The following is a 12,676-nucleotide window of genomic DNA, read 5'->3' on the forward strand; positions in this document are numbered from 1 at the left end:
GTTCTTGTTAGAATATATTCTAAGGGATCTTGGATGCACATTTCAGACTACTTTTACCTTTAGTCTTCTTTGAATATTACTATCAGCATCCTACAGCATATCAATGGAATATGGGAACCTCCAAAATATTTCCTTGTTTTTCCATTTATTTCTCTTTCCATCTTCAATGTCTTTACAGAAATCACTGTAAGACTATTTCTTGTTTCTTCCAACAGTTCTCTGAAATTATTTAAGTTACCTCCAGTTTTCTTGGCTTGGGCTTCTTTTCTCTTCTTGGCAATTTCTACTTTTTTATGACACAGAGTTTGATTTCTTCTGTTTTCAGGTCCGTGACAGTTTCTTTTAACATACGTCATGATCTTATTTAATTCCACAGTTCTCCTCTGTTTGCTATCATTGAAGGTTCAGGACTTCAAAGCAATTCCTGATGTTCTCCCTGAAAATTGTAATGTTATGCTCAAAATCACATTATGAAATGTGGTTGGCTTTCTTCACTTTTAGTTTGACTTGGAACTTCAATGGAACAGTCTGTTACTGATTTTACTCTCAGTCCTTTTATTGTAATAACCAAGCTCTTCTCTCTCCTTTTACCATAATTGAGAATGGAAGAAAACTATTGCCTTGGCTTTATTTAATTGTGGAGCTTGTGGGACACGGTATCAGACTATCAGATCTGTTTCAACTAAAATTAAATTTTTCCCAAGCATAAATCTCAGCCTTCTCATTACTAAGTTTTATTAAGATGAAAGTAATAGAACCAATATACGTCTGCAAATATGAGGACAGTGATTTCCTGATTTTTTTTCACACTCTAAATCTGTTTTTTTCCCTCAGACATCAGGTGGTCCGCAGTAGTGAGCTATTTAGGTAATGGCTTTTTATCGGGCTGAGAACCAACCATTAAGTATGGTTTTGCTCCTCAGAGGAAAAGTGCAGATCAGACAAATTCTGCAAGCTCTCGCATCAATTGAGCAATGACCTAACCTGGGCTGCAAAAATCCAAAGGACAAGAAGATAACAGTCAAGAAATTAAAAACTGTCCTTATCCTGTAGTTAAATATAATTTTCTGATCAATCTACTCTACACGAGACCTTAGCCAGAATCAGTTCCACAAGCTTGAGATTTTCAAAAACTAAGACCTAATATCACCATATTATATGAACATTTAGCACATTTCTGTGCTACATTTCAAAGCAATGAAAGCAGAGAGATAAAGAATAATATCTTAGGAATGAAAGTTTATTTTTAAGAAGCCAAGTCTGCCTAGATGCCTTTGCAGGCTTGATGAATGTTAGGTGAGTTAAGACTTCTAGCAAAATATACTTGGATAATTTTGCAGATCAGATTTCATGGACACCAGCTGAGTAAGGAAAGCACAACTCCCATTTCCAGGACAAAGCTCTCTATTTAAAGGAAACACTGAACATGAACATACTAATAAAATGTATGAACAAATAGTCAAGCTGGATTGCTTGCATACCAGGTAGATCTGTATATGGCTTTAATATAAGTAGTACAATTTCTTTCCTGCAGCTGGAAAATAACAGCTGCTTTCTTCAGTAAAAGAACTAGTTTTTCATCTTTAAACTTGGTTCAAATATTTCAAAAATTTCATTTTGAACAATGGCTACTACTAAGGAAATACTTTAATTCTAGTGCAAATAACTTCATAGTGTGTCATTGGTATCATTGGTAGGACACAAAAATAGTTTCTTGTGAAGCTTGTAATCTAGAGCCCAAAACAATGGATGAAAAATCTAAGTCTTGTCATTTCCAAGATGAATAACAGATGTGAATATCTCTGTTTTTCCTGTTGAAGATTCATACATGGAGGCTAACAGCTGCAATTCATATTTTTTTAAAAATGTTCCTACATTTAATAGCATATTTTCTTTGAGAACTTCCACCTCAGAAATGCTTTCTGTACAAGTGTTCAACACTGTAACATTGAGCAATGATATGCAAATAATAATAATCAACTGACTCAAACTCAAATTTCATCTTCCTCGTATGCTCTATCAGGTTCAGGGGAGTCAAATGGGGTGTGTACCTACAAGAAAAGGAGGGGGGGAGGAAGGGAGAAGGACAGGCCCACATTATCACATAACAAACAATCCTCACAAAAGCCTACATCATCTGTTAAGTAAGAGAGGCATCACATTCTTGATCTTAGGATAAAGAGCCCACAGACAAAACATTTTCTGCAATACCTATTGTCCCAACATAGTTATGGAAAGAGGTGAAAAACTAACACAAAACAATTCTGCTATTACCATGTTAAAAAATGTGCCATCTCAGCAAACAAGACATTTTATGCAACTGTAGCATAACTGTAGATCAACTGTAGCCTATTAAACTATTTGCAGAGGAAAAACAGGAGGGGGTTATAAAAATAACATTTTGGGCTCTTTTATTCCTGTAATTTGCAATTTAAACATTTTTATCCCAAAGCGAAAACTTCCTTCCAATGAACTGAAAACAGCCCAAAAAGGACCCCTTCTCAAATTATTATTATTGCTTTAATAATAAAGCAATTGATCCCTCTGTAAAAATGGCCTCAGAAATTCTTTCTTTCTAAAAGAAATCAGATCCCGGGAGCCTAAAAATAATTATCAAAATAAGATCCAAAAATCCAGATTGCAATCACTTTCAGACATGTTAAATAACAAAAATTATACTCAAAATACTCGTATCAGTAAGTTCTCCCTGTACTCACTTGCCAGACCAGAAACATGCAATCTTTTTCCATAAAAAATTAAAAGCCTGCCTATTCCTGAATGAACCTGCAAAGGCATTCAAAGTCACTAGTGATTCTTTCCAGGTTTATACTTCTTTCTGAGGTAAGGAAAGCAAAAAATTGAAAGAGGACTTTTCAGCTGAAGGAGTGCTACATTTATTTATGGAACGTCTGAGAAGCAGATTGTATCTGGTGTTTTCTTCACTAAGCTTCTGATACCAACTTCACAAAACTGGTAACATGAGGCATTTAATTCACATTTTTGTGACCCAAAGAATAATTTTTATCTGTCTTTTTAAAGATAAAATATGCAGACAGTTCATAGCTATACCAATCAAAATGTCCTCTGCTAGTTCACTTTTGGAGGGAGAACAGAAGATAGAAAAATTGTGGGAAACAAGTGAAAGTTACAAAGCAACACATTACTGCTTTCACAATAACTGCTCTACCTGAAAACACCTGTGTTTATTTACCAACATTGTCTTTATTCTTCAGATATGCTGATTAGGGGCCTATAAATCTTGAAGAGGCCTTTGCTTAAAGCCAAGCAAAGCTCTAAAGCTTCTTTGCAAAACAATGAGATCTTTTTGCTTCTAAAATGAAGTGATCAGATTGCATTATTTTGTTCTTCCATCCAGCCCCTACAAGACTTGCATAAGTTGGGAAAATGTTCTGCATGTGTACAGTATCTTCTAGTTTTTGTATATGCTACTGGCCACTGACAAAGATTGGAAGATACTATGAGACTATCTGAAGTACTTTTTTTTGAACATATCACATTCTCTTTTTGCTTCATCAAAAAGAATTATATCACCTGCATACCACAAAGCTCTTCTTCCAGGCAACCTCTGTACCAGCTTAATGCAGTTATTTTATTTTACTTTATTGTGAGAAGTACATTTCCTAGTGGGAAACGTTGCATTCTCATCTGGTCTTAATTACACCAATAAACATACAATTATAGCATATTTTGCTCCTGGGCAGTTAGAAAGAAATAGAGTTTCCAGACATATTTTCAATGGTGTACTTCATCCAGAAACAAAGTGGCAAACAAACAATCTTTATTTATAAAGGGAGAAGAGCCTACCATACATATCATTTACAACAAAACTAATGGCTGGGAACACTAAAAACTGAAGAGTCAATTGACTGAAATATCCCTAATGTACTTTTAAAGGAAATAAAGAGGTACTAAAATTAGATTATTTCTAGATAAGACTTACTATGAAAAAAGACGTATTAAGAAATTTATGCAATTGTACTTAGAGATAGAAGAGACAAAAGTGATCCATGAGCCCTCTCCTTCTTGTTCTCTTTGTTGGTAACTAAAAAATTTGAGGGTCAGAATAACTGCATATGAAACTATCGCATATGAAACTTATTTAGTAAAAATTAACTATAGAAATTTGCTAGAATAAATTCTGTCAGTCATTTTGAAAGCATTCAAGGAAGGCCCTGACCAAATACATACTAAATGATATCTGGGTAAGATATAAAAGAACTTATAAAAACTCTGTGAATTTAAGATCTCAGGGTTCCTAATGTTCCCATTTGTATTCAACACTTCTAAGAGTAGAAAATGCTCTCTGCTGCATAAAACCATTCTCTAATAATGGAATTTATTCAGCAAGACACTTTTACATTCACCCTGAAGATTCCTGTAGCCAATAATTCCTTAAAATCCTATCTGCTGATTGTTAATATTATTTAATCAACAGCAATTGGATAAACTAGTTTTACTGCATCATATGAAGGTGTAAGGTGACTAGATTTTGTAATTTTAGTTGCTATTTTGCTTTTGTAAGAGCATCTGGTGACAAATCATATAAATAGCGCACTTGTATTAAAAATTATCTGCTTTATGGAAAAGTTATTAAGGTCAAACAACAATTACTTTTAAAAGACACATAGGAAATATCTTATTGAAAATTACAAAGAAAAAGACAAATCGTATAATAGAATACCAGGAAGGTTATTACGACTATCACATGATTGTGTTTTTGAGACAGTATTTAGAAGGTGCACTTAGATTTCAATTCTATTAAGAAATAAATTCATTCTCAAGATAAACACAGATTATTTAGACCACCAGTTCTTATTTATAACCTTAGATGATAAAACAAGTGACCAGTGATGTGACATCTGCGGTACCAGAGTTTACTAAATTTTCCATAACTTTTATTGATAAGACAGCAAACTAAAATAAAATCAAGTTGGAAAAAATAACTGGCTATAATCCTCTGAGGTTTTAGCATTCCCACCAGTAATGCTGTGGGAGTAACGCCCAATCTTGCTAGATTTGGCAATTTTTTAGGAATTGGGTCATTTTAAAAAAATACATGTACCACGGACTATGTATAGCAGACATGTCAAACACAAGGCCCGGGGGCCGGATCCGGCCCACAAAGTGGTTTCATGTGGCCCGCAAAGCCATTCTGGAAACAGTGAGGGAACGGCCCCCACTGCCTTGACCCTGGCCCAGAGACCCTCATTCTGCCAGAGACCCTCAGATATGTCCCACTCCTGCCCAGGCCCCCATAGGCACCCTTGATGCGAACGATGTAGAGCTGGCCACGCCCACCCAATAGGCCATAGCCACTCTAGCCACGCCCACCCAGTAGGCCACACCCACCCTGGCCATACCCACCCGGCCCCCTGAGGGCAACCGCAATGCTGATGCGGCCCTCAATGAAATTGAGTTTGACACCCCTGATGTATAGTGCCTTTAAAGAAGCCCTAATAGCCCCCAGTAGCTTAAAGGGGAAAAATGGGAGTAGTATGGAGACAAGATCTTTGCCAATTACTTCTTTTTGCATTTTTTAAAAATTATAGCCCTGGGGCATAAAGAGAACAGAAGAAAAAATAAGCCCTTAAAGAGAAAAAACATTATTACTTCTGAAAAGACATCCATTTATATTCAAGGTATAAAACCTCTCTCTCATATTTCAGTGGTAAGCATATTATAGGTTTGTTTAGTCTACTTTGCTTTTAGCCACAATTTTTAGATCAACTGAGAGAATCATGAGGCCAGAAATTTATTCTGAGAATAAAATGAACTAAATTCAAATCATATCAGACAAAAATCATTCTGTCTGGTTACCACAAGCTTTTATCATTTCAGCAGGATAATCTGAGTACTACAATGTATCAAATACATAAATTGCAGTGCTAGTTCAAATAATGATTTAAATTTTCTTTATGAGATTTGTTTTTAAAGAAACTGCTTCTTTTGTACAATACCAATCTAATCTGATTTTCTGAAACATCAAAACAGTTACAGTATAGTTTTTCAGGAATTTTGAAAGAAGCTAGTAAGAGTTTAGAACTGCAGTTGGAATGACTTTTCCTCCTGGGACAATGTTCAAAAGAGTATAGAGAGTCCAAGAAACTAGAAGGCATAAGAGGACCAATTTCAAAAAAGTAAAAAGGAGCTAGAAAGCATAAATGAAGAAGCAAAATCCATGAACAGAAGATATAATTTATAGCAAACAAAATATTGTAATATTATACGGGCAGTCCTCGACTTACGTCCAAAATTGAGCTCAAAATTTCGGTTACTGTTGTTAGCGAGTTTTGCCATATTTTATGACCTTTTTGGTCATAGATGTTAAGTGAATCACTGCCACTGTTAAGTGAATCATGTAGTCATTAAACAAATCTGGCTTCCTCCACTGACTTTGCTTGTTGGAAGCCAGCTGGGGAAATTACAAATGGCGATCACATGACCCTGGGACAATGCAACTATCATAAATACATGCCACTTGCCAAGAACCTGAATTTTGATCAAGTGACCATGGGATGGTGCAATGGTCATAAGCGTGAAAAATGGTAATAAGTCACTTTTGTCAGTGCCACTAACTTTGAACAGTCACTAAATGAATGATTGTAAGTCAAGGACCAACTTTCTAACTGGAAACAAGAATTAAATAAGGAAAAAAACTAAGAGCAATTAAAAGAAGAAACTGCTTTAATAATGAATACATGCAAGACAGCTTATTAGATGCTGCATTTCTATATGGAGCAATTCACCATGTACCTCACTATATATTTTTTTATTTTTACAACCCTTTAATCCATGTCATTGGGGCAACTGAATGGAGCTGAGCATTTACGGCCGAATGCCCTTCCTGACACCTATGCAGAGTTTGCAGCAGATATTTTCACTTTGCGCCCTGATAAACCAACTGGCACTGCCTAGGATTGACTCTCAACCTTCCGAATGGGAAATGAACTCACCACCACTAGGCCACCGCTCTGTGTACCTCACTATAGCAGGCATGTAAAACTGCCGGCCTACGGGCCGGATGCATCATAGTGAAACCATGCCCACCCCATTGCCGGCAATGGGGGAAAAGTTGTGATACGTCGTGCAATGTCACATGATGTTGTGAGTTTGACATGCCTGCTATATAGTAATAAAAAATTACTTTAAATATTGATCTGATGTGGAGCATGATATGAGCAATTGGGACTAGTGACCACAACGCTCCCACGTTTAATATATACGTAAATGGAAAATTGAACAATGAAAATGCCAATTCACTTTAAATGGTATTTGATTTCAAAAGAGAAAACTTACAAAAACCAAATCGGTATGAAATTGAAACCAAATATGCACCAAGAGCCAAGATTTCATTCAGGTTACTTCAGAATGATATTGAAAGCCCAATCAGAATGTATGAAGTATAAATGGATACATGTCAAGGAGGAAAGCATAACAGTGAAAAGTGAAAGTCCTGTCCAAGTGAGGAAATTTAAAAGAAGCATAGCTATTATCAGAGGACTTGGGGGGGGGGAAATAGAGAAGAAAAAGTCTTTAAAACATTTAGTGTAGGGGTCCCCAACCCGCAATCCATGGACCGGTACCAGGCCGCAGCATGCCAGCAACCGGGCTGCACAAATAAGCAATGCCCCATTTGCGGGATGCAGGCAGCACACAAAACCATACCCCCTCTAGTCCACGGAAAAACTCTCTCCAGGTAACTAGTCCCTGGTGCCCAAAAGGTTGGGTACCTCTGATTTAGTGGACAGATTTAGTGGACAAATTTAGTGGACAAATACTTGCCTGAACTGCTTCCCAGACAGAAGCTAAAATAGGGTTAGGGTTAGGGTTAGTTACATTACAAGTGACTCAAGAATTCAGTAGACATATCCTTATGACCACAATCCTTTATTTTTCTAACATTAGGGACTATATGTACAGGGCTCTGTATGTCAAGACTCAGGATCTTTCTACAAAGCTACGTAAGGCAGTTTCCTCCACCAGAGGCTTATAGAATGGTATAGAATGGTAGCCTCAAGACAGAATAGGGGGGAAAAGAACTAAAAAGCTACTGGCACATTAGCCCAACTTTTTTGTTGTAATTTATTAGCCATTATTAATATATCTACAGGTATTAATTTTACTGCTGAATGAGAATATCTTTTGTCTGTTAATTTCTTACATATTAATGAAAAGCTGAACTAGGGCTTACCTCCTATATGTGTAATTCTGGCTTACTACTTTACATAACCTCCATTTGTACACTACAGCAGTTTCAGAAGGGTAGCTGTGTTACTCTTAAAAGCAAAAATAGTTACAATTTAAACACTAACATTGTAAGTTAACTGTGCAACACAGTCAACTACATCAGATGTACCAAAAGACTGTAGCTTTTATATGTCATTTTTACAAATTACCAGTTATTTCTATTCTTGTTTGATATAGGAATGCAGAACTTATGGATAAGACTATCAATAATCTTTAAATGGTAACTGATGAAATTCAGTCTTTGAAAATTGCAATGCAGAATTTTCATACTGTAATATTACGTTCCATCTAATATACAGCTTGGAGCCTCTTCATCTACTTGTCACTTCACTTTCTATATGATCCAATATAATTATGAATTTATTTAAACTGCACAAGAAGATATGCCCAGTTCTAACCAAAGACCTAATAAAATAATTAAGCTATTTTCATACTTACTTCTATTGAATGCCATAAAGAAATAGAAAGGGAGAAATAGTCTGAATACTTAAAATATCTCAGAAGCAGGTCTAAATTAATCTAATTGAAAGATTCCCTGACACATAAGGGTTTTCCCACTGTAAAAAAAGTCACTTTCCACTCCAAATACTCAACCAAAGAAGTTAAATAGTATTTCTCCTATGTTCAGCCTGATTGGTGACTGCAGTTCACCAGCCTTTATCTTTTTCCCAACAATCTCACAACCTTGTCTATACATGCCAGTAACCCTACCAATGTTATTTCAAAATCACCATGAATACCTTTTTAGAACTGCTGGAGCCCAATTTCACTTCATTTGTGGAAAAACAAAATCTGAGAACTCTCTCTGGTATGAATTAGCCTTGTTTCATTCTATCTCATTCTTTCAGTTTAAATTTTTTTAAAGGTATTAAAAAGTACTTAAGAATTGTTAAACACTTCTTACATTTATTTCTCAGAACAATTAAATAACTACATAATTACTATATACTTATGTATTTTAAAATTGTCTATGCTACATTAGTAAGAGTAGTACCATGCAGCCAGCAAAGCTGTGCAAGATAAACAATATTTTATTTAACCAGAAACAGCAATTGGCAGACAAGTACATTTATTAGTCCAGAAGTTTATACTGCTGGATTCTTTTAAAACCCACGTACTATAGATTCTCTAAAATACACCTTTTCTTATTGTTTTTTTATGGCACTATCTATTCTTGAACTTTGGACTGTGTGGCTGCAAATTTTAGATGTTGTAAATCAACATATGTGGAAGCCAGTGGATAAATGTTATTCTACTTGAAGGTTCTAAATCACCACATCAATAGTTGACAGAATTTTATTTGCTGAGTTGGGTCTGTTCAGGGTCTTGAAGTAATTTATGTTCCCAATGTTAGGAGTATCTGCATTATGAAATGTTTTGCCTATGAAAAGAAAAGGTACCTATTTCTGGAATATAAAATTATATCAAATGGGCAGCATTCTCTTTGCCTTTGTGTAATAATCAAATGTTTCCAGAAATACTATTTTCATATCTGAATGATACTTAAGTAAGTGCAATGCAACAAACTAGTTACAGGCCCTAATGCAAATTTCTGTAGAAATAGTATTATAGATGAAAGCAAAGACAAGGTAGAGGTCTTTTTTTAATTATTTTCTATTACTACATAGTTCGAAGATGTCAGTTTTGGTAAATTAACCCACTGTAAACAGACATTATAAGATTGTTTTAAAAGCCAAAATATTTGTGTATAAGAATCTTTTTACCCTTTAGAATCACCACATTCCAAAAGATCAATGCATTTCTCAAGCACACTCCTAAAGCCCGCTAACCATGTCATTCAGGGGGAAAAAACACGTCCAGTTGTTAACACTCAAATGTTGAATACATTGTAAATCGTAACTGCTTCAGGTAACACAACGCAACTATGCATGCATGCAGCTTCAACCAGCAAGTCTAGTCAACGCAATCAATACACTGACTGCATTTCTCCTTTCCTACATGTTTGTTTCCCATGGCAGAAGGCAGCTAAAATGCAGTCTTCCAAAAACTAACGACAATCATAACTAGACAGAGATGACGCGCGGAATAACTTCTGAAAAGTTCCAAGAGCAAATATATATATATATATATTTGCAGATTTCCACAGGATCTTCTTCTCCTATACCCCTCCCTTTTTTTTTAAAGCGACCAAAGAGCCGAGTTCCGTCTTGAGTGCTTCGGAGACTTCCCCCCCCCCCTTTTTTTTAAAGATATACGGCAGCGTTTTCCAACCTTAGGAACTTGAAGATGCGTGGACTTCAACTCCCAGAATTCCCCAGCCAGCTATGCTGGCTGGGGAATTCTGGGAGTTGAAGTCCACGCATCTTCAAGTTCCTAAGGTTGGAAAACGCTGATATACGGTATGTGTTCCGGAAAACTTCGTCCGCTCTTCCCCGATCCTCCGTCGCAAAGGGCGATAAATCAGAAGAAGAGAAAAGTTGGGTCCGTTCAGGGCCTTGCAAAAGCCCCAGTAGGAAGAGAACTGCGAACTTGCAATTAAGAAAGGTGAACGTAGAGATCTTTTTTTTTTTTGAAATTATTTCTCTTATTCCTACACAATTCAAAGAGGTCAGCTTGTAAACAGACACGGTCAGATTGTTTTTAAAAGTCACACAAGAACCAAAGCATTTGTGTATATCTAATTCGACCCGCAGAGGTGGTAGCCGACCGTTGAGACCCTGGGCAGCGCGTTAACTACCGTAGGGATTAAGGGCAAGAAAAGGAAGGGGAGAAGCGCGGAGGGAACCCGGGCAGAGGAGACCGAAAACGCCGCGGAGAGTAGCCAGAAGCGGAGAAGGGCGCTTCCTGCAAGCAGGAGAACCCGCCGAGCCACTGGAGACACTTACATAGCGCTTTAACTTCTTCTCCGGGGGCGACTTTCGGAGCCAGCCCTGGCAGACCACCTCCCCGCCGCTCATGGTTGCGTCGCGCCCCGAGGAGCGAAGGAGCCGTTTCTTCCGCAGCTGCGACTTGCCGGGCCGGGCCGGGCCGAGCAAACAGCCCAAGACAACACAAGAGGAGCGCCGCGCCGCGCCTGTCTGCCGGCCTCCTCCGGCAGCTTCTCTGGGGGGGAAGGGAAAGAGGAGGGAGAAGCGCAGGAGAGGGAGGAGACGACCGGGAAAGGGAGCGAAAGAGAGAGAGAGAGAGAGAGGCGGAGAGGGAGGGCCGAACGGTGCGTGTGGGGCTCGTCCGTGAATATATAACGCGGGTGCTCCAAGCCGAGACAGACAGTCCAGAGGAGATGAAGACCCCCCCCCCTCCTTCCCTCTCTCCGTCCACGCAAACGAGGGTTTTTTGCTTGCTAACTTTCAGCTACTGCACGGAAGCCCGGGCGTCGGGAAAGCCCTCCCCGCTCGGTCCTCTCCGGAGCAGGAACCTCCCACCCGCTCTACTGAAGCGTGAGGCGGAGGGCTTCCCTCGCTTCGGCTGGGCAAGGCTTGAGTCCGCCCACAGCGACTCCCTCACGCCCGTGGCCAGCGCAGCGCGGAAGAGAGGAGGAGCCCAGCCGTTCGCGCTCAATTTCTTCGGCTCCTCTGCCGCCCCTCCCGGCTTCCTCGGCCACCCCCCCCCCCACTCCGGTGCCGCCTCGAGCGGCACCTCAGCCCGACGAGACCTCTTGCCCGGAATGTGGGGATGGACCGGGAGGCGGGGCCGTTGTCCCGTGCGAGCTGCTTGCGGCGGAGCCCTGAACCACAAACCAGCCAACCGCAGCTGAGCCCAGCGTTTTCTAGGAACCGAGCCAGCGCGTCTGTGGTACAGCGCGTCCTGCGAACTCAGACAACTGAAGTTTGGTTAACCATGAGTAAGCGTATCTTGTAAACCCAGCCTGGACTTAATCATTACAGGTAGTCCTCGACTTACGACCTCAGTTGAGCCCAACATTTCTGCTGTTAAGTGAGTTTTGCCCCATTTTGTGACCTTTCTTGCTACACTGGTTAAGCGAATCACAGCAGTGGCTAAGTTAGTAACCCGGTTGTTAAGAGAATCTGGCTTCCCCGTTGACTTTGCTTGTCAGAGGACCGCAAAAGGTGATCACGTGACCTTGAGACAGCAACAGTCATAAATATGAACCAGTTGTCAAGCATCTGAATTTTGATCCCATGATCATGGGGATGCTACAGAGGTCGTAACAGTGAAAAACAGTCATAAGTCACATTTTTCAGTGCCGTTGTAACTTTGAACAGTCATTAAATGAACTGTTGTAAGTCGAGGACTACCTGTATTTGTTGAATGCACATATTCATTTGTCTATGTTTACATATTATGCTACTCCATTAAATCATCATTTACAAACCAGGAGAGTCTATGGTTTAAATCAAATCCAAATCACCATACTGGTTTAGCACAATGTGTGAGCTTACCCAGTATTTTAGTATCTTATCTATATCTGACTAAGATGTAGATCTTG

General features: G+C 38.8%; 1 protein-coding gene across 1 annotated transcript in view; it reads right to left on the bottom strand.

The window, feature by feature from the left end:
• Positions 1–11,341, bottom strand: part of GAB1 (GRB2 associated binding protein 1) — a 110,927-nt gene extending 99,586 nt beyond the window's left edge. The window contains exon 1 of the mRNA XM_081333360.1: positions 11,115–11,341. Within this exon, the coding sequence (XP_081189486.1) occupies positions 11,115–11,186 (72 nt within the window). The 5' untranslated portion in view covers positions 11,187–11,341. The remainder of the gene's footprint in view (positions 1–11,114) is intronic.
• Positions 11,342–12,676: the final 1,335 nt, after the last annotated feature.

This window comes from Vipera berus (genome assembly GCF_964194415.1).
Source record: "Vipera berus genome assembly, chromosome: 7".
NCBI classification, from domain to species: Eukaryota; Metazoa; Chordata; class Lepidosauria; order Squamata; family Viperidae; genus Vipera; species Vipera berus.